Genomic DNA, 26775 nt, shown 5'->3' with positions numbered 1-26775 from the left:
GCAACATCCTCATGGAATTTCCTTAAAAATTCATGCTGTTCAAAATGCAAGTAAAGTTCGGTCCCTGAGAGTTGTCTCTAATAATTTCTTTTTCTCATACCACATTTGCTTCATCTACCGATTACATTCTCTTTTGTTTCCCTGGTTACATTCTCCCTCTCCACTTTACAATTTTCTTCCTCTGCTCCAAAACCATTTTCGTTTCCCTATTCATCCACTTAGTAAAGCTATCAGAGATGTCAAGAGACAATACCAGTCCAAAATGGAGTCCCAAGACCAGCCATCAGTTGCGGCAGAGTGCAGAGAACTATAAAACAAAGTTCAGCAGTATCGCTGACAACAGCACACCACTCTCAAAGAGCTTAATGCATTCTGTGCAGAAGGAAATTAGTATGTGTCCATCCACCTGACAACCCACAAAGCATCTGAACCCACAGTCAGTGTCGCAAACCTAAGATTATTCTTCTAGAGAGTGAATCCACAGAAAACCTGATGTCCCTGGGTATGTCCTTAGATCCTGTGCAGATAAACTGGCAGGGGTATTTGCAGACATTTAAGGCACTGTATGGATCAGCTAGCACCTATCTTCACTGAGATATGTAACAGCTCCCTGCAATTATGCAGGGTTCTGCTTTAAAGTTGTTACAATCATTCCAGTTCCCAAGAAAGACAAGATCACTTGAGTTAATGATTATATACCAGTCGCTCTGACTTCAGTAGTTATGAAACTGTTAAACATCTGATGGCCTATCTTAAATCCATTATTGATCCTCTTTTTGACCCACTACAGTTTGCTTTTAGAGAAAATCGCTCAGTTGAGGATGTAGTTAACTTGTGCCTTCATTACATTCTTCCACATTTGGACTCTCCAAACACTTCGTCTAATCCAATGTTGAGAAGCACAAACTCTTCCCAGGCCTGTATTCTTTCCCCCCTCCTTAGAAATAGCTGTACCTCCATGGACAAATCCATTAAATTTCAGATGTTTGTGAATGACATGACTGCAGTGAGTCTCATCACTAATAATTATCTGACCTGCTGTCAAAGGGAGGAAGACCATCTTGCAGAATGGTGTGCTCATAACAACTTGGAGCGTAATGCTATTAAGTCAGTGGAAAGGATGATTGACTTCTGCCGATAACCCCCTTGGAAATTAATGGTCAGATCAAGTTCAAACAAATTCCTGGGGATGACTATTCCCAGTACATTGAAGTGGGACATCATTAGGAAAGACCAACAGCGATTGTTCTTCCTACGCCAGCTTAGGAAATTTAACATCTCAGGGCATATCCTGATGAACCCTTACTCAGCCATCATTGAGAATGTTGTGATCACCTCCATCACCGTCTGGTTCCCCACATCTCGTCCCTCTTCAAGTCCAAGTTACAGTGAGTGGCCCACTAAGATCATTGGCTGTCAGCTACCGACATTAAAAGGCCTGTTCATTGACAGAACAAAGAAAAGAGCTGAAAAAGTTACAGCTGACTCCACCCACCCTAGCAGTCACCCATTTACCGGATTGCCATCAGGGAAATGCGACAAGTCCATCATCACCTGGACTACACGTCATCTCCAAAGCTTATTTCCTGTAGCTGTCCAGCTTCTCAACAAAACTAACTCAGTTGCAATACCCTAACTGTCCCTGCACAACATCTGGTAAATGGTCTTTCCTGCTCTCCTTGTTCTGTTGATAATTATGTAATCTGTTCATATGTGTCACATTTATTCAAGTTTGATTATTGATGTTTGCTCATGTGACCGTTCTGCTAATTGTTGATTGCTTGTGGCTGTTTGCACTGTTGTCTTGTAAATCGTTGGTTGCTATCGTGCTGTCTGTTATGGTATTGTCCCTGTGTTTTATGCTTGGCACTGAACCAGAATTAAATCTGGTATGTTTCACATACTGGCATTAAAGTGCTTCTGATTCTGATTTAATCTCTTCCTGCTTCAGGCTGTGGTTCCTTCCAGCTTTAAAAGGAACAATATAATCCCAATACCTTAGAAAAATAAGGTACCATGCCTTAATGAATACCACCCAGTGGCCCTGATATCAATCATCATGAAGTGTTTTGAGAGGCTGATCGCGGCACACATTAACTCTAGCTTTCCAGTGACCCTCTGCAATTCGCCTACCACTGAAACAGGTCTATGGTGGATGCCATCTCCCTGGTCCTACACTTATCTCCGGAGCATTTGGAAAGGCACCGATGCTAAACTATTGATTACAGCTCCAAGCAAACTCATCACCAAACTACAAGTCCTGGGAGTTAGAATCAGAAACCAGTTTATTAACACTGACGTATGTTGAGAAATTTGTTGTTTTGAGCAGTAGTACAATGCAATGCATAAAACTTACTTCGAATTACAATAAGAAAAAATATAAATATATACATATATAGTGCAAAAAGGAAGTAAAATACTGAGGTAGTGTTTATAGGGTCATGGACCATTCAGGAATCTGATGGCAGACTACATCAGTAAGGATGGGCAACAACCCCTCTGCCATAATTATATTTAAAAATTGGTGCTCCACAGAGTTGCGTCCGCAGCACCTTACTCATCTCTGGAGCAGCTGGACAGTAGAAACATTTACATTAGATTATAGTTTATCGACTTCTATACTATAATTCCAAGCAAACTCATCTCCCAACTCCACACCCTGCAAGTCAACATTTCCCTCTGCAATTGGACATTTGACTTGCTGACCAGCAGACTGCAATCAGTAACGTAGGCAGCAGCACCCAGCTCAGTTATTCTAAACACTGGTGCTCCACAAGATTGTACCCTCAGCTCCCTAGTCTCATGACTGCATAGCCACAATCTTCTCGAACTCCAAACCTGCAGATGATAGCGCCATTGAGGGCCGAAACTGAAATAATGTTGAGTCAGAATACAGGAAGGAGTTAGAGAACTTAGTGACATGGTGTCATGGCCACAACCTTTCCCTTAATGTCCACAAAACAAAAGAGCTGGTCTTTGAGTTCAGGAGAGGGGGGTGGTACATATGCTCCTGTCTCCATCAGTGGTGCTAAGGTTGAGAGGATTGAGAGGTTCAAGTTCCTAGGAGTGAATTTCACCAATCATCTGCCTTGATCCAACCACATAGACACCATGGCCAAGAAAACTCACTAATGCCTTCCGTTCTATTTACCTAGGGAGTTCTCATCTGTGATCCTCACCAGAGTTCACATACCACCAACTGCCAACCATAATCAAGCGCTCACAATACTGCATGATGCCAACTCCAAACAAGAAACAGTCCACCCCAACGCATTTCAAATCATAGTCGGAGACATCAGCCAGGCTTGTTTGAGGAAAACCCTGCCCAATTACCATCAGCATATAACCAGTAGCACCAGAGGTCCCAACACACTAGACCACTGTTATACTAAGATAAGGAATGCCCACCACTCTATGCCCAGATCACATTTCTGATGATCGCTTGGCTGTTCTTCTCCTACCTGCATATATAAGCAGAAGCTAAAGAGCATAGCCAGAGATTAAGACAACAAAGAGGTGGTCACAGGAGACAGAGAAGCAGCTGCAAGATTGCTTCGAGTCAGTGGACTGGGCCAAGTTCAAGACCTCATCTGCAGATCTGAATGAATACACCATGGTTGTAATGGACTTGATTAAAACAGCTGCAGACGAGTGTGTTCCCACAAAATCATACAGAGTCTTCCCCAGTCAGATGCCTGAATGAACCATGAGATTTGAAATCTGCTGAGAACCAGATCAGAGGCATTCAAGTCTGGTGACCAAGTAAGTTACAGGAGTTCCAAGCATGATCTCTGGAAAGTCATCTCACAGGCGAAGTGACAATTCCGGACCAAACATGAATCAATGGTGCTTGACATTTGTGACAGGGCTTGAATACTATCATCTCATAAAGTAAAATTAAGAGACGTTGGAGACAACAGAGACTTTGCTTCCAGATGACCTCAATGCCTTTTATGCTTGCTTTGACTGTCCAAACATTAAGGAACCATCATGGACTCCCACCGCCTCTGATGATGCTGTGATTTCAGTCCCTGAGGCCAATGTGTGAGCAGCCTTCAGGCGGGTGAACCAACAGGAAGCATCTGGCCCATAGGAGGTAGCTGGCCAAGTAGTATAGACCAGAGCAACAGGTTAACTGGTTGGGATGTTCACGGAGATCTTTAACCTCTCACTCTGTCAGTGTGTGGAACCCACTTGCTTCAAGTAGGCTTCAATTATACCCGTGCCTAAGAAGGACATGGTAATCTGCAACAATGGCTATCCTCCAGTAGCACTTACATCCACTGTGATGAATTATTTTGAGAGGTTGGTGATGAACTCCCACCTCCCCGATGATCCTGTGATTTCAGTCCCTGAGGCCAATGTGTGAGTAGCTTTCAGGAGGGTGAACCATCAGAAAGCACCTGGCCCAGATGGGGTAGCTGGCCAAGTACTAAAGACCGGAGCAACGGGTCCACAGCAGATGCTTGCTCATTAAATCTTCACTGAACCTTGGAACATCTGGACAGCAAAGACGCATACAGCAGAATGCTCTTTATCGACTACAGCTCAGTATTCAATACCATAATCCCATTAAAATTAATCAATAAGCTCAAAGTCCTAGGCCTCAATACTCCTTGTGCAATTGGATTCTGCATTTCTCAATTATAGACCCCATTTAGTTCAGACTGGCAACAACATCTCCTCCATGATCTCCATAGCACAGGTGCATCACAACTCGTGTGCTTTGTCCACTGCTCTACTTGTTTGGGTTTATGACCGTGTGGCTAAGCATACCTCCAATGCCTTATTCAAGTTTGCTAGTGACACCACTACCATAAGCTGAATCAAAAATGGTGATGAATCAGCATATACAAGGGACATTGAAAATCTGGCTGAGTGGTGTCATAACAACAATATATTACTGAATGACAGCAAGACAAAGGAGCTGATTAAGTGATCTCAGGAGAAGGAAACCAAAGGTCCACTGCCCAGTCCTCAGAGGATCAGAGGTGAAGAGGGTTAGCAACTTTAAATTCTCAGGTGTTATTTCAGAGGACCAGTCCTGGGTGCAGCGCATATAAGTGCGATTATGAAGGAAACAGTGCCTCTACTTCCTTAGGATTTTGCGGATTCAGCATGACATCTAAAACTTTGACAAACATCTATAGATGTGTGGTGGGGTATTCTGACTGGCTGCTTTACAGCCTGGTGTGGAAACTCCAATGCTCTTGAACAGAAAATCTGATAAAAAGTAGTGGATACAGCCCAGTTTGTCACAGGTAAAGCCCACCCTTATCTACATGAAATGTTGTCGTGGAGAGCAGCATCCATCATCAGGGACCCCCACCGCCCAATATATGCTCTCTTCTCACTGCTGCCATCAAGGAGGTGTTTCAGGAGCCTCGGAACCCACACCACCAGGTTCAGGAACAGTTATTACCCCTCAACCATCAGGCTCTTGAACCAAAGGGGATATCTTTATTCAACCCCACTTGCCCCTTCACTGAAATGTTCCCACAACCAATGGATTCACTTTCAAGGACTCTTCATCTCATGTTCTTGACTTCTATTGCTTATTTATTTTTATTTCTTTTTCTTGTATTTCCACCTATTGTTGTCTTCTGTGCTTTGGTTGAATGCTCCAGTTGGATGGTGTTTCATTGATTCTGTTAAGGTTATTATTCTGTAGATTTATTGAGTATTCCCACAAGAAAATGAATTTCAGGGTTGAATATGGTGACATAAATGTAATTTGATTTAAAAAAATATTTACTTTAAACTTCTTCCTCAAGAGGGTAAACAAATCTGGTACATTCTACTTGCCCTGACAAATTTTTATCAGTGCACCATAGAAAGCATCTTATCTGCACGTGGCTTGGTATTGCATCTGCTCTGACCATGACTACAAGAAACTGAAAATGGTTGTGGACGTAGTTCAGCACTTGACAGAAAACTAGGCTCAACCTCCTCGGACTCGGCGGTATCTCTCACTGCCTCAGTGAAGCAGCAAGAATGATCAAAGACCCCACCACCCTGGACAGTTGCCCTTCTCCCATCAGGCAGAAGATACAAAAGCCTGAAAGCACGTACCACCTGGCTCAAGGACAGCTTCTACTCTGCTGCTTTAAGATTATTGAATGTTTCCTTAGCACAATCAGAGCAGAGTCAGAGATCAGAATAAGAATCAGGATTGTTATCGCTGACATTCGTTGTTTTACAATACATAAAAATTACTTTAAAGCACAACAAGGATGTCTTAAAAAATAGATATTGCAAAATGAGGGCGAAGCAGTGAGGTGGTGTTCATGGGCCATTCAGAAATCTGATGGTGGAGGGCCAAAAGCTGTTCCTAAAGCTTTTGAGCGTATGTCTTCAGGTTCCCGTACCTCCTCCTTGGTGGTGGTAATGAGAAGAGGGCATGTCCAGAATCGTGAATGTCCTTGATGATGGATGTCACCTTCATGAGGCGTCACCTTCTGAAGATGTCCTCAACGGTGGGCTGGCTCGTGCTGTGATGCAGAGTTTACAATCCTCTCCAGCATCTTTTTTTCCCCAATCCTGTGCAGTGGACCATCCATACCAGACAGTGATGCAACCAGTCAGAATGCTCTCCAAGGTACACCTGTATAAATTTGCAGTAATCTTTGGTGACAGAACAAATCTCCTCAAACTTCTAATGAAATAGACACTGGCATGCCTTCTTCAGGGTTGCTTCAATATGTTGGGCCTAGGGTAGATCTTAGCCAGGAACTTGAAGATAGACTCTTGAACTCTTAATCTACCTTACATAATCTTTCACCTTATTGTCTATCTATGCTGCACTTTCTCTGGAGCTGTTACACTTGATTCTGCATTGTATTACTGCTTTATCTTGTAGAATCTCAATGCCCTGTGTAATGATTTGCACTGTATGAAAGGTATGCAAGACAAGCTTTTCACTGTATCTCAGTACATGCAACAATAATAAACCAATTCCAGTTCACTCCTATGCTCTCCCCAATGGTCCAAACAGCATTCAGGACACCTAGGCTTATAATCACCATAGAATTAAAATCTGTGTAATTTCAGATTTCAGAAAATAAGTTGAATATTTTATAAGCGCTAACTCTAAAGGAAGGAAGAACGATACAATCAAGATTATTGCAGGGGCAGGGGCTGATCGATGTAAAAAAGCGAACTGGTATGCACAATGAACTTGGAGAATGTTGTAGAGACAGCTCTGGTGGTATTTATCCAATGAGTTAATCAATATGCTCAGATGCCCATTGCAGACAATGCAGGTGTGAGAAGTTTATAAGAGGGCAGGGATTACTGTTGTCCAATTGGATGAGTGTTGTGTTGAAGATCTTGATCTTCAACAGCCTTTTCCTCATTCAATAAAGGCTGTGCTGGTCTGCTTATTGCAATGACTGCCTTTGCTGAAAGATAATTCCCAAGATATGGGAAATGGTCATGTTTTCCAGAGTCACAACGTGAACCTTAACTGTCAGAGGGGAATGTGGTTTAGTGAGGGCAGACAGGCGGATGACCCATCTGTGGTGTTTCAATGGCTCTAAGTAGACCTGAAAAAAAAAGGGAAGAATGAACTCCACAAAACTCTGCTTACAGCAATGTGAAGTGATCATTGAGAGACTACAGAAGAATGTGGGTTGTATTAAAAGGAAATACAGATTACTCATATCTGTGGGCACAGGTGAATTTAGCAGGAAAAACATTCAGTGCTGTAAAAACAAACCAGACGTATTAATGATAGAGCAGTTGTTACTTAACTTGTAATCCAGAGACCGAAGTTCAAAACCCATTCTGTCATGTGTGGAAATTAAATATTATGAATGATTTGGGAAAGCAACAACTGGTCTTGATAATAATGACCACAAAAGTGACTAGTTTGACATAAAGCCCCAGATATATGACTCCACCTTCTGATGTGGGTTAGGCCAGCCACTCAGTTGTACCATTACTGCAGCATTGAAACTGAGAAAGAATGACACTGGATTGGTATTGACTTCAGCTTACAATGTGGACATACTGTAGCAAAATTAATCCCGACCTAATCAATCTTGCAAAATCTCCCTCAAAGCCATCCAGGTACTGATGACAAAACTGAGGGAGTTCTCCAGTAAATAGTCAGGAAACAGCCTGAGATAGTGTCAGGCAGAGAATAATATATTCCAGACAACATGCTTCAGGATAATTTCTGTGCTTATTATACAGCACAGCAGAAGGGTGAAACTTTTGACCTGCTGCCTCAGCTGCAGTGACCCATGTTGAAGATTGACCTTAGGTTCTGTCAGTAAAAAGTTTGCCTGTTTTCCCTTTGACCATGTGGTTTCCTCTGGGTGCTCCAATTTCCTCCCACATTCCAAAGACGTGCGTTGGTCGGTTAATTTGGCAATATAAATTGTATAGTATCTGAAGACATCTGAGGTGAATGTGGGGACAATAAATTTGGGATTAGTATAAATGAGTGATTGATGGTCAGCATGACTCATTGAGCCAAAGGACCCGATCTCATTCGGTTTGATTCTAAGCTCTGTGACAAGGTGCCATTCCCTGGTTGTGGGACAGACCCACCAGGGTTGAGGCAATGATGTACAGGTAGGAGGGAGCTGCTCTGAGAACCCTGATGCCCATCATGTCAAACAATTATCATCTGGATCCTCGTACAGCTGTAGAATCCGTGTTCTTGAACAGCATTGAAGAAAGACTGGAAGAAGCAAGGGCACAGAATGTGGGAGAATCACGTCATCCATCGGGTAGTGTCACCCCTGAGCCGCAGTGTCCTGAAGGCCATTGTGGTCAGACTAGGATTGTTTTCCGAAATATTCCACTGGCGCAAAGTAACTGCCGCCAACCAAAAGCAGCACAGCTGGGGATTCTGTGGCAGCACCTCACAATAAAGACAACAGAGCCACTGGAACACCTCCTCCTGCAGGTTCCGTTCCAGAGGCCACACTGTTCTGACTTGGAACAAAATCACTCGTCCTTCATTGCTGGATCTAAATCCTCAAAATCCCAACCCAGAACAATGAAAATCCCAGTGGCAATAATATTAACTGAAATTAGGTAGAAATCCCAACAAGTTTGAAATGAGTGAGAAAATAAATTAATCACCAAGTATAACTTATATTTATCCCAAATTATATGGGCAGACAAATTAGGGAGTCTTTGTAATTTGGAAACAACTATTATGAGATCCATTTCAGTTTATTAAAAGTCTGCAATATATATTGGATCACAATCAAATTCTGATATTTGAAACTCAAATTTAAATTAAAATAGAACAAATGTAATAAAAATCAGAATATGACAAAGTGTTTTCATACAAACAAGAAAGTAATAAAATGGAAATCACAATCTGCAATTCTGCCAGTTGTTAAATAATTAACTGATCTTTATCATTATTGATTCAACAGGGAAGCAGTGTTATGAAATCGCATTTAGCAGATTAAGGTACACAACTCAGGAACAAGGAGTTTGAAAACCTATGGAACTTTCTTCATAATCAATCATTAAGTGGGCTACATGTGTGGTATGCATTTAGGTAACAGTGCTGTTTAACCACAGAAGGCAATGTTCCATGCAAATACACTTGATAAAAGAAACTGAAATTCAAATTTCAACTTTTTTTTTAAAATGAAAATTCCTTTTGCTTTGGACCTAATGAAATTATCTGGAAGCTCAACAAATTGCCTCATCTTTGAGAAGTTACCATTAAGTATTACATATAGAAAATATCGGCTTATTCTAAACCATTTTCTTTGTACATATTCATTTATAGCTTGGAGAATTCCGAGAGCGTGCTGAAGACAAAGTGACTCATCGGTATCAAAATCCATGGTGTGTATCTTTGAACATAACATAAAATTGTACAGAGCAGCCTTGAGACCACATCCATAAATTTAACAGAAACAATTTGAAATGATGGTTCTTTTGAGATTACAATGCTTGAGTTATTCACTCAGACATTCTCCTTGATGGTTGATGTTATTGATGTTTGTGAATATCTGCCAATGTACAGTATTTTACATACCAAATAGAATCTTGAAAAATATAATTTGTAAAGGCAGGGTTGCACTATATGTGATCTATTGATTTGCTAGATGCCTTTTATTGGCCACTTGCCAGAGTCTATAACATGGTGGCAAGGGCCAGATAAGCAGGAGGCCTTGCTGGGCAATTACTGTAGCTGGAAGCTCACTTTTGTTCCGCTCTGATAAATTGTTGTGGGCTAGTTAAATTCCAGTAGCAGCCCCGTATATATCTGATTGTCCTTACTGCTCTGTGTCAATCCACATGTAAAATTGCTGGAATTTGACAAGAGGAAAAAGATTTACTATTTCAGATCACTTTTCAGAAGAGGGACATGGATCTGAAATATTGACTTTGCTTCCCTCTCTATAAATGCTGCCTGACATGAAGAATGGTCCCAGCATTTTCTGTTTTAGATTTCTTGTATAACCATATAACAATTACAGCACGGAAACAGGCCATCTCGGCCCTTCTAGTCCATGCCAAACTCTTACTCTCACCTAGTCCCATTGACCTGCAATCAGCCCATAACCCTCCATTCCTTTCCTGTCCATATAGTTGATATAGTTGTATCTGTGGTTCTTTGGTTTTCTACAGTTGACTGTTAGAGGTCAGAAATGGGGCTTATGTGTCCATTAAGCACAGCACATCAGATAAACACAAATTCAGCAAACGTCTAATATTTTTGAAACAACTTGATCTGGAAACTCTTATTGATTGACTTGACCAGATAAAAATAAAACAAAAGCAGATTAGTGCTGAGAATGGAAGATGTTCGCAGGGAAAGTGTTTTCTCTTTCTGAACCACTATAACCACAAAATTTGAAACAATACTCATGTTATTCCACACACCTTTTCCTGTCTCATGAAACCCGAGTATGTACTTGCAGAATAAGAACAGAAAAAGCTGTGTGCAGAATCTGTGGAAGGAGAAACAGTTAGCATTTCAGGTTGTAAGCAATCCATCAGAAGTGGTACATGGGAGAAACTGAGTTAATTTTAAGCAGTGGAACTCAAGAATAACCCATGATTTGATAAATCCATGAACACTACCTTATTCTTTTTTTTGCACTATTGACTTATTCTGTAATTTAGTCATTTTTATGCCTTTGCACTGTACTGCTGCCACAAAACAACAAATTTCACGTCATATAAATCAGTGAAAATAAACATGATTCTAAATATCAGATTTTTCTCAATTTATAATTGGAAACATTTGTAAAAAGTTTCCATAAAAGAAAAAGCAAACTAACAATTCTGCAACTCTGAAATTAAAACAGAGTATGCTAGAACTCAAACAACAGGAAATCTGCAGATGCTGGAAAATTCAAGCAACACACATCAAAGTTGCTGGTGAACGCAGCAGGCCAGGCAGCATCTCTAGGAAGAGGTACAGTCGACGTTTCAGGCCGAAACCCCAAGGGTCTGTACCTCTTCCTAGAGATGCTGCCTGGGCTGCTGCGTTCACCAGCAACTTTGATGTGTGTATGCTAGAATTACTCAGATTGGCTAGTTTCTGTGGAGAGAAACAATAATGCCAATTGTCTTTCCACAGAGGTGCATGACTTGCTGGTTCTTTGTAATCTAATAAAGTAGTTAACCCTAGATCAAATGAAGAGCTGAGTAATTATCTAGTATAGAATAAATATGGATACAAGTGGCTAAATAAACTTTGGAGAGGAGGCAATGGAGAAAATGGTAGGGATTTTATAAAAAGTGAAAATAGACAATGCCAATGCCGCATGCATATTTTATGGAGGGACATTTACCCTGTAAAAGAGTGGCTATTTTAACAAAGACCCAAATGCTATTGAGTCACTGGGGCTGCTAAAGAATTTTAAAACGATTTCAATGAAATTAAGCTGTCAGATATATCAGAACACCAGTTGTAGTTCATTGCCTTTTAAACAAGGAAAACATTGTTGGCTTCTTGCTGTTTGGCAGCAATATGGGTAGAAGCCAGCTCACAAACAAACCTTAGAATGCACACTCATGTTTAATGCTACAAGTATCAGTTTCTAGTTGTATCTGATTAAAAGGGAACAGATTTTATATATAATAGCCTCAAAACTGATTCAAGGTTTCAATCTCTATCCATATTCTACACAAAAAAATGTGCACACTCCATTAAGACAACTATCTGCAACTATATATTACTTCTCCCTGGGTCCCCTCCTCCTTCCCATCCTCCTATGGTCCACTCTCCTCTCCTATCAGATTCCTACTCCTCCAAACCTTGACCTTTTCCACACACCTGGCTTCACCTACCACTTTCCAGCCCCTCTTCCCTATCTTTATATTCTGGCATCTTCCCCCCTCCCTTCTCAGTCCTGAAGAAGCATCTCAGTCCAAAACGTCAACTGTCCATTGGATGTTGCTTGACCTGCTGGGTTCCTCCAGCATTTAGTGGGTGTAACGATATGCAAAAGTCTACCTACCAGTTTGATTTTGATGCAAATTTTGAGCACGAAAGACTTTGGATCTGGATTGGTTTGTAAAATTAAATACTAATTGCAGTTTGAAGGTATCATAAATAGATGCAGGTCATCTTCTTTTGTCTCTTAACTATCAGGTTAACATCATGCTCATGTCCATTCCTTGAGTTCCAGATATGTAGTTACCAGACAGTCTACACTCAATCTCTCACGTTCTTCTCCACAGCAGTCATTAATCTTTTATGGTGGATGCAGCGCTTATTACATTAACCTCAGTCCAAATTTCCCTAGTAATAGCTATAACATGTTGAGCTCAAATGTAATTTTGATGCAAAAGTGGTTCAGGAGTAAGAATGGTAAGCTGAATGACAATGACAAAGTAGTGATGTCATTGGTACGCCATTCAAACATTAATCAATAAAAAAGTTTTTTTAAAATAATAGATTTTTCATATATCACAGGAACTCAAGAATAACCCATGATTTGATAAACCCATGAACACTAGCTTGTTATTTCTTTTTTCACTCAACTTATTCTGTAATTTGTAGACATTTGTACACCTCTGCACTGTACTAGCCAACTGCAAGAGACTGCAGAACCTGGAATCTGGAGCAAAAGGCAATATGTTGAAGGAACTAAGCAGGCCAGGCAGCATCTGTGCAAGGGAATGGACAGTCAACGTTTCTGGTCAAGACCTTTCATCTGGACTAGAAGATAGAGGGATGACAGGCAATATAAGAAAGTGACAGGCCTACCCCTTTACAGAGCAGAGTGCTCTCACCAGCCATCAAAAGGCAGGCAGCCAGCATTCATCTTCTGCATTCACCTCAGTCTCCCTCATTGCTTTAATCAGTGAAATGGAGCTGAGCATTGGCTCATGCCCCATTCCACAGCCTCCTCACCACAAGGTTAACTCATGCTACCTCTGCCTCCTGGAATCCTCTCAGAGACTGCAGAGTGCTGAAACATCCCAATGATCTCTAAACTACAAATCAGAGGACTCATCAGTTCCAGAATCCCACTCAAAACGAAAAACAAGCATAAAATACATAAAAGAAGCGAAATATGATCTATCCAGAAGATGTCGACCGAAGGAGCATTGTATGCAGGTGCCATCTTGACTGGAAGTTTCAACCTCCCTAACCTTCCAAGAAAGTAAAGATGTTAGCATGCTTAAAGAGGTTACAAATATCATGGACATTGAACCCATGAACAGTACTAACAACTTTTTAAAAATTTCTGTTTTTTACACTATTTAATTTTTTAAAAATGCAATATATTATATATTTTAATGTAATTCAGTCCCCCCCCCCCGATAATATATTGCATCTTACTGCTGTTGCAAAGTTAACAAACTTCACAACATATGCTGGTGATAGGACCTGAGTTATAAGGAATGATTGAATAGATCAGAACTTTATTCCCTAGGACACAGAAGATTGAGAGGAGGTTTGATAGAGATATACAAAATTATGAGGGGTATACAGTAGATAAGGTAAATGCAAGAAGGCTTTTTCTGGAGATTAGGTGAGACTTCAACTAGATGCCATGGGTTAAGGGTGAAAGTTGAAATGTTTAAGGGGAACATGAAGAGAAATTTCTTCACTCAGAGGGTGGTGAGAGTGCCAACTCAAGTAGTTGATGCAATTTTGATTTCAACATTTAAGAGAAATTTGGATAGCTACATGGATGGGAGGGGTAGGGAGGGTTATGGTCCAGGTGCAGGTCCATGGCAGTAGGCAGCTTAAATGGTTTAGCATGGACTAGTTGGACCAAAGAGCCGCTTTCTGTGTTGGAGTTTTCTATGACTCTATGCCTTGATCAGTGGTGAGTCATCAGCAGATACAGGACTGGTCCTGGGGAATGGGGTTCACTACCTGCAGTCATTGGCCTAGTTACCTCTCACCTCTTGGATGGGCCACAGAGTGATGGCTTCCAGTTTAATGGATCTTCTCACACCATACGGGTTAGTGGGACCACAAGGATCAGGATAAACCCGAGGGGCAGGTCAGGTCAAGCATGATAAAGTCCACGGTGGAAAGGTTCCTACAATCGCATGTGAGACCAATTGATCTAAAATACTAATATTCTCCTAATTGCTAGGCAACCTCCTCCTGCTGTACTTAATCACCTACGAGATGGCAGAGCCTTCCTAGCATGGCCCCTTAAAAGCGTTAGAGAAGGCAGGGAGTCTGCATGGTGGAAAATGACCACAGTCAGCCCCATTCACAATACCGACTCATCTACATCCAACGAAATGCTGGTATGTATTATTTTGTTATCTTACTCATCAAACATAAATCAGTGACATCTGACACCAGGATACTGCTGCACAGCTTCAATAATTCAGCCTTCATACTGACCTTTGCACCTTTTCCCTGTGAACCATTGGGTTTTCTCCAGATGCTTCTGTTTCCTCTGACATACCAAGCGTTGGGGTTAGTAGGTTAACTGGCAACTGCAGGTAGCTGAGTTGTAGAATATGGAGGCAGCGGATGGGAATGTGGGGAGAATAAAACACTTTCAGACTAATATTGACATGGACTTAGAGCCCAAACAAAGAGCTTGTTTCCATGCTGTTTCTCTTTATCAGTACGCTCTTTGGTTTCCAGTATAACTATTGTAAGTGCAATACAGATTGTCCATTTGATTCCTTGGTCTTAAAATGCTGCAGGATTTGAAGTCAGAGAACCTCAATGAGTTAATTGTTAAGGATGACAACATTGACGGTTTTGTGACCAAGTTTGCAGATTGGTACAAAGATAGGTCGAATGGCAGAAACTGTTGAGGAAGCAGGGAATCTGCAGAAGGACATAGGCAGATTAGGAGAATGGAAGAAGTGACGGAGAGAATACAGTGCAGGGAAGTGAACAGCCATGTTTGCTGTTAGAAGGAATAAAGGTGCAGGTTATTTTCTAAATGGGGAGTGAATACAGAAATCGGAGGTGCAAAGGGATGTGAGAGTCCTAGTCCAGGATTCCCTAAAGGTTAACTTACAGGTTGAGATGGTAGTAAGGAAGGCAAATGCAATGCTAGCGTTCATTTCAAGAGGACAAAAATATCAAAGCAACGATGCAATGCTGAGGCATTATAAGGCATTGGTTGGTCCATATTTCCAGTATTGTGGGCAGATTTAGGCCCCATATCAAAGAAAGGATTGGCTTAATTGAAGAATGAAAGGGTTGAAGTAAAAGGCCCATTTTAATGGCTTTGGTCTGTGCCTGCGGGAGTTTAGAAGAATGTTGGGAGATCTCATTCAAACTCATCCAATATTGAAAGGCCTAGACAGAGTAAACGGGGAGAGGATGTTTCGAATAATAGAAAGTCTAGGTCCAGAGGGTACTATTGTGCATTCAATATTTCAGTACTATTTGAATAATATTGTAAATGAATTGCTTAAGCATCTTCTGTTCTTTATATAATTCATTGCAGGTTATATGTAAAAGTACGTGAATGGCATACGTCATCACACCACCATGTCATTGGTGCGTGTCGCTAAAGTACAAACAAAACTAGAGTACATAGCAAACAACAGGAATTCTGCAGATGCTGGAAATTCAAGCAACACACACCAAAGTTGCTGGTGAACGCAGCAGGCCAGGTAGCATCTGTCGGAAGAGGTGCAGTCGACATTTCAGGCCGAGACCCTTCAGTCCTGACGAAGTGCGTTGATGTGTGTTGCTAGAGTACATAGCCTTAGGATTCAGGGGAGTAAATTTAAGATGGAGATGAGGAGGAACTGCTTTTCCCAGAGATTGGTGAATCTGTGGATTTCTCTGCCCAATGTGGAGGCTACCTCAGTAAATATACTTAAGACAAGGTTGGAGAGATTTTTGCACAGTAGGGGAATTAAGGGTTATGGGGAAAAGACAGGTAGGTGGAGATGAGTCCATGGCCAGATTAGCTGTGATCTTATTGAATGGCGGAGTGGGCTCGACGGGTCAGATGGCTGACTCCTGCTCCTATCCCTTATGTTCTTATGTAGACGAGTTATTCCCGGCTCGGTGTTTTTCTTTCAATTAGTTTTATGCTTTGGAGTTACAAAACATAACAGTGGCAATGAGGTAGTTTTCAGACAAGCCAGAGACAACACCTACCTGCTGAAGCACAGCAAGTCGTACAACTTTCTAAAAAAAGCACAGTGAGACATCAAAGTCTAAAAAAAATGCGTAGCACGTTTTATTTCTTTGGAACAGCACATAGTTTCTTCGGAAAAAGAGAGTAGAGTTTAAAAAAGGTGTTATAAACGGATTACTGAGTGATAATAATCGTAAATTTAAGAATAAAGGCAGAAATGGCTGGTTACATCAGAAAGATAGACTCGTTCAATTGCAGAAAGGATAACTGGGTGATATACACTGAGTAAATTGAGCAGTATTTTAAAGCAAATGAAATAACCAATGAAAAGCAAGTGCCAGTTTTGCTGAGAGTAATAGACAGAAGAGCACACAGTTTGCTTATAAATTTGACTGTTCCAATCAAGCCAGCGGAAATGAGCTTTGCTGCTATTGTGAAAGTAATGCAGGGACATTTAGAACCAAAATCGTTGCTGACTGCAGAACACTTTAGCTTTCATAAGTGGAATCAAAAAGGGAAACCCATTTCAGCATACGTGGCTGAATTGAAGAAAATGTCTGAGCATTAATGATAGGCTTAATGATGCACTGAGACATCGTTTAGTATGTGGAATCTTACAAGAAGGCATTCTAGAATGGCTTTTAACTGAACCACAACTCATTTAAAAGAACAGTTGAAATCACTGTATCAATGGAAACAGCACTCAGAAATGTAATTGAGTTGCAGTTAGCAATGAAAGTTAGTGTGAATAAACAAAAGCCAGCCTGGCCAAACAAATTCTGTTATTGTTGTGGCAAGTGCTCATATACACCAGACTTTAAAAGCAAAACTTGCAGAAAATGCAACAAAGTCGGACACATATAAAGAGCATGTTGTGCAGACAAAAATAAATGGACAACACAGGGAAGAGAAATAGATTAAGAAATCAACTTGAAGTTTCAAAAAGTGCCCCAAAAAAAGTGTTAAAAGATTTCGGTGAGAGTATTGTTGAATGTGACATTTGCTCTATTTTCAACCACATGGTGTCATAGAAAAATGCAACACATAGAGGCCTTTGGCCCATCTAGTCCATGCTGAATCGTTTAAACTGTATACTCCCATCAACCTGCACCCAGACCATAGCCCTCCATACCCCTACGCGAACTTGTCTTAAGTGTTGAAATCAAGCTTGCATGTACCACTTGTGCTGGCAACTTGTTCCATACTTTCACGACCCTCTGAGCGAAGAAGTTTCCTCCCAAGTTCCCCTTAAATGTTTCATCTCTCACCCTTAAGCCATGACCTTAAATTTTAGTTTCACCCAACATCAGTGGAAAAAACCTGCTTGCATTTACTCCATCTATACCCCTTATAATTTTGTATACCTGTGGCAAATCTCTCCTTAATCCTCTACATTCCAAAGAATAAAGTCCTGATGTATTCAGTCTTTCCTTATAACTCAGGTCCTCTAGTCCCAGCAACACCCTTGTAAATTTTCTCTGTACTCTTTCAAACTTATTTACATCTTTCCTGTAGATAGGTGACCAAAATGGCACACAATACTCCAAATTAGGCCTCACCAACGTCTTATACAACTTCAACATAACATCCCATCTCCTGTACTCAGTACTTTGATTTATGAAGGCAAAAGTGGCAAAAGCTTTCTGTGGCACCACTTTCAATGAATTATGGATCTGTATTCCCAAATCCCTTTGAATGGTAGGGCACCAAGGAGTGTGGTAGAACCTGGTTAGTCCTACCAAAGTGCAACACCTCACACTTGTCTGCATTAAATTCCATCTGCCATTTTTCTAGCTGGTCCAGATCCTTCTGCAAGCTCTGATAGTCTTCCTTGCTGTCCACTACAGCCCTCAATCTTGATATCATTCACAGATTTGCTGATCCATTTAACCAGCTACCATCTACTACCATTCTCTGTCTCCTCCCACAAAGCCAACGTCTAATCCAATTTACTACCTCATCTTGAATGTCGAGCAACTGAACCATCTTGACCAACCTCCCATGCATGACCTTGTCAAATACCTTACTAAAGTCCTTGTAGATAACATCCACTGCCTTGCCTTCATCCACTTTTCTAGGTAACTTCCTTGAAAAACTCTACAAGATTGGATTAGACACGACCTACCATGCAGGAAGCCACACTGACTATCCTTAATCAGTCCATGTCTATCCAAATACTTATACATCTGATCCCTTAGAATATTTTCCAATAACATTCCCACAACTGATGTCAGGCTCAGCAGCCTCTAATTTTCTGCTTTATGTCTAGAGCCTCTCTTCTCTTAAACAGTGGATCAACATCAGCTATCCCCCAATCCTCTGGTACCTCGCCTCTCACTAAGTATAGTTTAAGTATCTCTGCTCGGGTTTCTGCAATTTCTGCACTTGCCTCCCACAGGGTCCGAGGGAACGCCTTGTCAGGCCCTGGAGATTTATCCACTCTAATTTGCGTCAAGACGGCAAACACCTCCTCCTCTGTAATCTGTAGAGGATCCATGACCTCACTGCTGGTTTGCCTCACTGCTATAGACTCCATGTCAATCTCCCGAGTAGACACAGATGCAAAAATCCATTTAAGAACCCCCCCATCTCTTTTGGCTTCACGCATGGATTATCATTCTGATCTTCCAGAGGACCAATTTTTGTCCCTTGCAATCCTTTTGCTCCTAGCATATCTGTAGAATACCTTCGGATTTTCCTTCACCTTGTCTGCTAGGGCAACCTTATTCTCTGCATAGATTTCAAAAGCTGGTGTGCTCAGTACGCCCAAATTTAGCTCCAATGCAACCTCATAGCAGTTAATAGCAAGCAATCTGCAGTTATGCTAATTAATTAAGCTCACATTTTTAATTCTAATTTAATTACTACTACAGGGAGGTCATGCATCCCATTGGGTTCATGTCTGCTCCCAGCAAAGCAGTCCCATGAGTCTTATATTCCTTTATTTTTGTTTTTTTCTCTATTCCTACAACTTATTTGCTCTCAAACACCATTAACCCTTCATAGCTCCCCCCCCCACCTACCTACAGTAATTCATGGGCAACTTTCTAACCCACCTTGGGATATGAGAGAAAAAACAGAAGACTCTGGGAAAACCCATTTGGTGCAAGTGCCATACTGACAACACCAGAGATCAAAGTCCAACTCATGTCCCTGGAGTTGAGGCAACAGTGCTCTGCCACCATACCAACTAGTAATAAGGACATGGAGAAGGACTATTCCCCCCCCCCCCAAAAAAAAGGGTTTCTTACATTAGTTCCAACGTGTTTAGAAATACAGCATTCAAGATTTGTTACCTTTCTTTCAGCGTGGTTGTACGACAAACTAGGTAAATGCAAAACCACAAATTAGAGTGAACATTACTTCTGTTAATTCTCACTTCAGTTAAGATGATCAGCATAAATCACTGAATGCCTAGCACAGAATGCTGCTGTAATACTCAGCCATCTATGTCACTGCTCTGAAAAGGCCGATTTTAATGATGGGATCTAACTGGAATCATAGCATGGTTCCTTTCATATACAAATACAGGTAACTTCACTTGTGTCCTTTGACCTTAACCTTGAAAAATAAATCAGACTCTAGTGACACAAAGAAGACATCTTGTGGGTTGTACATAAACATACCACGAAGTAAACTTAAAATTAGTTCAGAGGAACCAAAGTCAGTTCTCCACGGAATCAAGTATGGCAAGCTGAGAAGTTTCATATGTTAAACACGTTTTGCCGATGAAAACTAACACCACCATTCAGAATTTAATATAAATAAATGGATAGAACTTTTCCTCTATGCAAAGCTTCAGAAATTACCAACTCTTAAGTTACTTGTGGGCCAATGGGTACCATTGTCTGGCAGCTTAGCTGCTCTCAGGGGGAAAAAAACACATTTGATGGATTAATAACTTTGAAGTTGGGCATCCATCTCAGACTGTTCTTGATTGCTACACAGTGATGGAGTTAGTGAATGAGGCTTGGATGTCTCCACAGTTAATTATCCTGCAGCCAGTCACTCCGGAATCTAAGAAGCAGAGTTAGGTTCCAGAATTTTGTGACCCATTTGAATAAAAGCCAGAAAGAAGCAGAACAGAAACTGTGTGTACACTATGCTAAAAGCAAAGCAACTCAAAATAATATTTGAATGTGTGAAAACATCGCACAGATGCCCTGAATTGAGCAAATAATTTATCTGTAGTGGCTAAAGAATGGAACTTCAATTTCCAATGTCTTAGTGACTCAGTTAATATCACCATTACTGGGTATTAAAGTTTCATAAAAGGTTGTTAAAGTATTCAATTACATTGCAAAAATATAAAAATAGTAAAAACTAAAAGGAATTTTCCTTATACTTGTAGAGTCATACATGTGACTTTTTGCCCATCTGCACCATTCATTATCCTCCTATGCCCTGCCTAGATAGGTTTGAATCATGTTCCAATATCGATATTCCCTTTAGAACTCCTGCTTCTCATCTTAAACCAATGCTGTCTGGGTGTCGATACCCCTACATTGGGGGAGATGAGGAGAGATTCGAGTACTGACTGTATCTATATCTCCTATCATTTTATATACCTCTACTCATCGAACCTGGACGGAAAGTTCTGATTCCTTCTTCACTTTTTTTTAAAATACACAAATGCAGTATGCCAGGATTGCATTTCACCTACAAAACCCTGGAGTTCCAAGTTATTCTACCTTGTTGATGCTCTAGATCTAGATGTTGTCCTTCAGTATACCACTTCTTGAAAGTAAACTGATTTTTTAAAAAAAATCATTGTGTGAACAAAAAATATTCTGAGTTGTCATTACATTATGTCCTAAAATGTAATATTTTTTCCTCTAGGATTGTGAGCCACTACCACCCTGTGAAGAGGGAGCTGCCATTCCATTCAACTCCAATGAAGACATCGCTGAAAGCCATTAGTTCAGATTGTTATGGATTTCCCTTTGAATTTCTCATCTCACTTTATTCCACGTTGATCACTGAAAATCTAACTGAATACAAGATGCAGCACGCTCAATACCTCAATCAGGTGCAGACTTTCAAATCATCTGCAGTTAGTTGAATCACTGTATTACATTCCATTTCAAAATGATCAGAAATTGCATCTTAACTATATTGATAACTTCCAGATGTACTTTTGGCAATGTAGATAATAAAAATAGATTTTACCATGAAATCTTAAATCACCTCTGCTTTAGTTAACAAATGTAATTATTCAGAGGCCTATTTGATGAAAAAAATTCAAGTCATTTAGTACTTACAGGAAATGATTTTTGTGAGAGTGTAAATTGTATCTGGTATGGAACAGGTATTATGCGGCAGGAAAATGTCTGTTCCTAGTGTAAGGAAAACAGGTTTCCAAAAGATTTTTCTGACATCAGTTTAGATTGCAAAACTTTGCAGATCGTTTTCCTACTTCCTTAGCAAGGACTACTTTCTTAGCAAAGGATTACTTTCTTTTAGGAAAAAAAAAATTGTTTGTATTGCAACTTTCTTGACTTCTGGGTGATCTATGGTACTTATTCCCAAAAAGTACTTTTCAAGTGTAGCCACATTTGTAATGTGGGAATTGGAACAACTAATTTATGCACAGCCAGCAACTGATGTGTGCTGACCATCTGAAAGACATCACTTCCAACAATGCAATACTCTCTCAAGACAGTGTAGGTGCATCACCCTGGATTTGCTCCCCAGTCTCTGACAGGTGAGAATACGGTCAACTACGTTATGGCTGTAATCATGCCTCAGGAGTGCCACCATGTGGACATATCTTTGTTGGCCAATTTTAATGCAAATGAAAATAAGCAAAACAAAAATGCAGATACTGGAAGGCTGAAACCAAAACAGAAAAACTCTGGGAAAACATGGCAGATCAAGCAACACACACAGAAAAAGAAACAGTCTAGGTGGTGACCCTTCAACAGAAACCGATATCAGGGCTTAGCCCAGTCACTGATTACCTTTCCGTACCTGTCCCACTGGTGATTGAGATTATCAGTTGGTACCACGGGTGATTGGCAATTGTAGCAGAGGGCCAGTACACACATGGTCTCCTGGCAAGATCGAATAAGCCCAATGGAAGCAAATCAAAAAACAATTTTTATTTGCATTACATCTTATAATAGAAAGTAGATTGATGTGCTAGATCAATGTTCAAAGTAAATTTTATTTTCAAAGTGCATATATGTCACTATATACAAACCTGAGATGCATTTTCCTGTGGGCATACTCAGCAAATCTATAGAATAGTAAATACAATAGAATCAATGAAAGATCAGAGTGCAGAAGACAACAAACTTTGAAAATGCAAATATAAATATAAATACTGGAAATAGCAATAAATAACTAGAACGTGGGATAAGATAGAGTCCTTAAGGTAAGATAATTGGTTGTGGAAACATTTCAGTTATGGGGCGAGTATAGTTATCCCCTTTTGTTCAAGAGCCTGACGGCTGAAGGGTAATAACCGTTCCTGAACCTGATGGTGCAAGTCCCGAGGCCCTTGTACCTTCTACCTGGTGGCAGCAATGAAAAGAGAGCATGAGCTGGGTGGTGGGAATCTCTGATGATGGATGCTGCTTTCCTATGACAGTGTTTCATGTAGATGTGCTCAGTGGTTGGGAGGACTTTACCTGTGACGTGCTGGGCCAAATCCACTACTGAACCCTAATGACCACAACACGCTGGCCAGTGTCTTTTCAGCGAGAGCGGCTCAGGACTGGACAGCAACTTTATCCAAATTAGATAGGTTGAGTTGTTCTCCGACCTTGGCAATTTACTTGCAAATGTTTTGTCACCATACAAGGAGACATCATGCTAATTGTGGTGTGTCCTCCAACTGCTTGGCCTTTATATACTTATCAATCAACTGATTGGTTGTCCTTTCAGACACTCAGTTGAGACGTGAGGAGGAAATCTCATCGCTGATTGGTTGCAGAGTGAACTTTGTGCATTGGGGTCTGGAATTTTGCCCGCATTAGCTCATAAATAGGATCAAGGTCTACCTACATGTCTGTTTACAGAATTGCTCAGGGAAAACCACGCTTCTAGGAATACTCCACAAGCTGATGCCCAGTTGAATTTGTGCTCCTCTCGATCTTCGTGGGTAGAGACGAGGGAGAGAGGGGTTTACCTAAGTTGCCTGAAGGAAAAGCATTCAATCACAAGGCAGTCACCTCTCAATATGGGACCACTGGCACCCCTCCTTCTGCCTCCCCTCAATACCTGTGCAGTGGTCATTCTGTCAGCCACCCAGCTCAGAGGCACAGTTTGACTAGTGACCAATGTTGTTTTAAATAGGACTTGTTTTGCAGAGCTACTGCTTCATGGGGAGACTCACCCCCAGAAACCTCTGCTAGGGGTGACACCAAGGGAAATTCACCTGTGTTTTTTCAGTCAGAGATAAACTGTCATTGCTTGGCTGCAGGCACCAATATCCTGATAATTCAACACTTTCAGGCTTGGGCACATCCTTTGCTGGTTATGGTCTAGGCCAGGAATAATCACACACATGCCAGTCTACTTCCTATAACAACGCCAGAAAGCTGCTAACTCAGCACTAGGTGAGATGGAGCACGATGGTCGCAAGAGTCGGGTTATCTGCATGAATCACACTAGATTCTGAAATTAATTTTCAGGATAGATGTTGAGTTGCCTTATGCAGTTGAAGCTAAAATGAGTTTTTTTGCAGCAGCTGATTGGTAAATAGGCATATGGAGAAGGGCTCATCCTTTCAAAGAAAAAGTTCAAAGTAAAATTTATTGAAGTCACCACATACGTGTCACCACGTACAACCCCCTGATTCTTTCTCCTGTGGGCATGCTCACCAATAGAATAGTAACTATAAACCGGATCAATGAATGAGCAAGAACATAGAAGACAACAAACTATGCAAATGCAAATATAAATATAAATAAACAATGAAGGCAGGAAATAAGACAGAGTCCTTAAAGTGAGATCATTGGTTGTGGGAACATCTCAATCGATAAGTGTAGTTATCCTCTTTTGTTAAAGAGTCCAATGGTCTTAGTTTGACATGTCAACTACCCATTTCCCTCCACGGATGCTGCCTGACCTGCTGAGTCCTTTAGGAGTGAGTCTGATGCTCTAGGTTAAAAGTTTGATATTGTTTGTAATGAAGAGGACAAGCTGAGGTTCATATTTCACATTTACAGGTTCATCCAGGAATGTAAGTTTGGCAGAGTAGAATTAAACACGATTTAATTCAAACCAGTTTGACAATGGTGAGAACAAAGCCAATGCTGTAGATAAAGTGGACAATTGTAAAATATCAGATGGATTAAACATGCAATATTCGGGCTCTGGTCTTTGCTGGGCCCAGAAATATATTGCACAGTGTTAGAAGAAGAAAGGGAAGACAAAACAATGGAACGATGTGATGGATCTATATGAAAATCAGCAGTCACACATTCAACTGAAAATAAAGGGCTGCAGCACTGAAAAGTTCAAAGAACTTTAGAATTCAGTCAACAGGACCTCAGCTGCAAACAACAGGCTTGCAGGCAGCAAGACAAAACATCAAAATTATTCATTAATTTCTGCCACATTGGAAGAAAGTTCATTTTCTGGTGTCATAACAGCTTAAATTAGAACACTTTTGACTTTTTGGTTCAAGAATGTGATTTTGTGGCCTGGAGTGTTTCGATGAGATTTCTAGCTTGTCATCTGCTCATTATATTTCGGTGTAACCAGATAACATTCATGATGGCTGAGAGCAGCTGGGTGGCATCAACATACTTCTGGTATTTTATAAATGACATTTAGATTTACAACATTTTTCCTTTGAGCTACATAGAATGACTGAGATCTTGCATGTTTGGATTTTTTTTTTACATCGATTCTTGCATTTGTGCATCAAGTCAAAAATTTTGCATTCACAAGTCAACCAAACTTCAGGCCCATTTGGCTCCTTCCCTATACCTCAGTCTATTTTAATAACATTTTAAAAGTTCAAACCAAAATTAATATCAGAGTATGTGTATGTCACCACATACAACCCTGTGATTCATTTTCTTGCAGGCATACTCAATAAATCCTATACCAAAAAAAAAATCAGTGAAAGACCACTCCAACAGGTCAGACAACCAGTGTGCTAAAGACAACAAAAAATGTAAATACAAGGGAAAAAAAAACAAATAAATAAATAAGCAATAAATTATGAGAACATGAGATGAAAGTGTGTTCATTGGTTGTGGGACCGGGTCAGTGATGAGGCAAGTGAAGTTATCCCCTCTGGTTCAAGAGTCTGATGATTGAAGGGTAATAACTGTTCCTGAACCTGCTAGTGTGAGTCTTGAGGCTCCTGGACTTTCTTCCTGATGGCAGCCCAATAAGAGAGCATGTCCTGTGCAGTGGGGGTCCCTGATGATGGATGCTGCTTTCCTGCAGCAGTGCTCCATGTGAATGTGCTCAATGGTGGTGAGGGTTTTACCGGCAATGGACTGGACCCTATCCACTACTATTGTAGGATTTTCTATTCAAGGGCATTGGTGTTTCCATACCAGGCTGATATACTCTCCACCACACATCTACAGAATTTTGTCAAAGTTTTTGATGTCATGCTGAATCTTCAGAAACTTCCAATGAAGTAGAGGCACTGCTGTGCTTTCTTCGTAATTGAATTTACACACTGAGCCCAGGACACACCCTTTGATGGCAGACAAATGTTCCACAGTTTCCTACTGTGACCACCTCAGATCCTTGTGCTTTCATAACCACCGACTAAACGACAAAATTCTGGAGTACCATATGAGAGTTCGTGTATTTGATAGCTTCCCTCACCAGCTGTGGCAATCTATTGCCTTAAGAGGACAGTTATCACAGGAGAGAAAGAATTCAGGACCGAAGCACGGATGATTCTAGCACAGAAGAAGCAGTAAGTCTGCTGAGGTCAGTACAAACATGTTGGCACAGTCTAATCTCAGACTGCTTAAGATCACATCCAACAGTGCAATATTAACTGGCTCTGCATTTCCTGCTGGTTCCCACCATGAACATCAAGGCCAAAATTTTCAAAGTGGGAATGGCTAAAAACTGTATTAAGACTGTTTTCAAGACCATTCTCTGAAACTAACCACCTTTTGCCAAAAACTTAATGGAATGATAAGTTGACTTTTAGTTTCAGTAGTAAAGTTTGACTTCCTATGGAGTGATTTAGCCTCTAGGACGCAGTTCCTTTTGTAAGAACTTCACTTCCTGTACACAAGTTTTTTTTAAAATATCATTTCCT

At 40.7% G+C, this 26775-nt stretch overlaps 1 protein-coding gene across 3 annotated transcripts in view; it reads left to right on the top strand.

The window, feature by feature from the left end:
• Nucleotides 1-26775, top strand: part of LOC140196570 (protein SPMIP2) — a 50468-nt gene that overhangs the window by 18199 nt on the left and 5494 nt on the right. For 2 of the 3 annotated variants that reach the window (XM_072256004.1, XM_072256003.1), the window contains 2 exons: nucleotides 9764-9822; nucleotides 21366-21555. In XM_072256004.1, the coding sequence (XP_072112105.1) occupies nucleotides 9764-9822; nucleotides 21366-21555 (249 nt within the window). Of the gene's footprint in view, nucleotides 1-9763; nucleotides 9823-14552; nucleotides 14713-21365; nucleotides 21556-26775 lie in introns of those variants that run through there. The other variant, XM_072256005.1, reaches the window with a different exon arrangement.

This window comes from Mobula birostris, chromosome 4, assembly GCF_030028105.1.
Source record: "Mobula birostris isolate sMobBir1 chromosome 4, sMobBir1.hap1, whole genome shotgun sequence".
In the NCBI taxonomy this organism is placed as follows: Eukaryota; Metazoa; Chordata; class Chondrichthyes; order Myliobatiformes; family Myliobatidae; genus Mobula; species Mobula birostris.
Note: the sequence above shows the minus strand (reverse complement) of the source record. Positions and strands in the feature narration are given on the sequence as shown.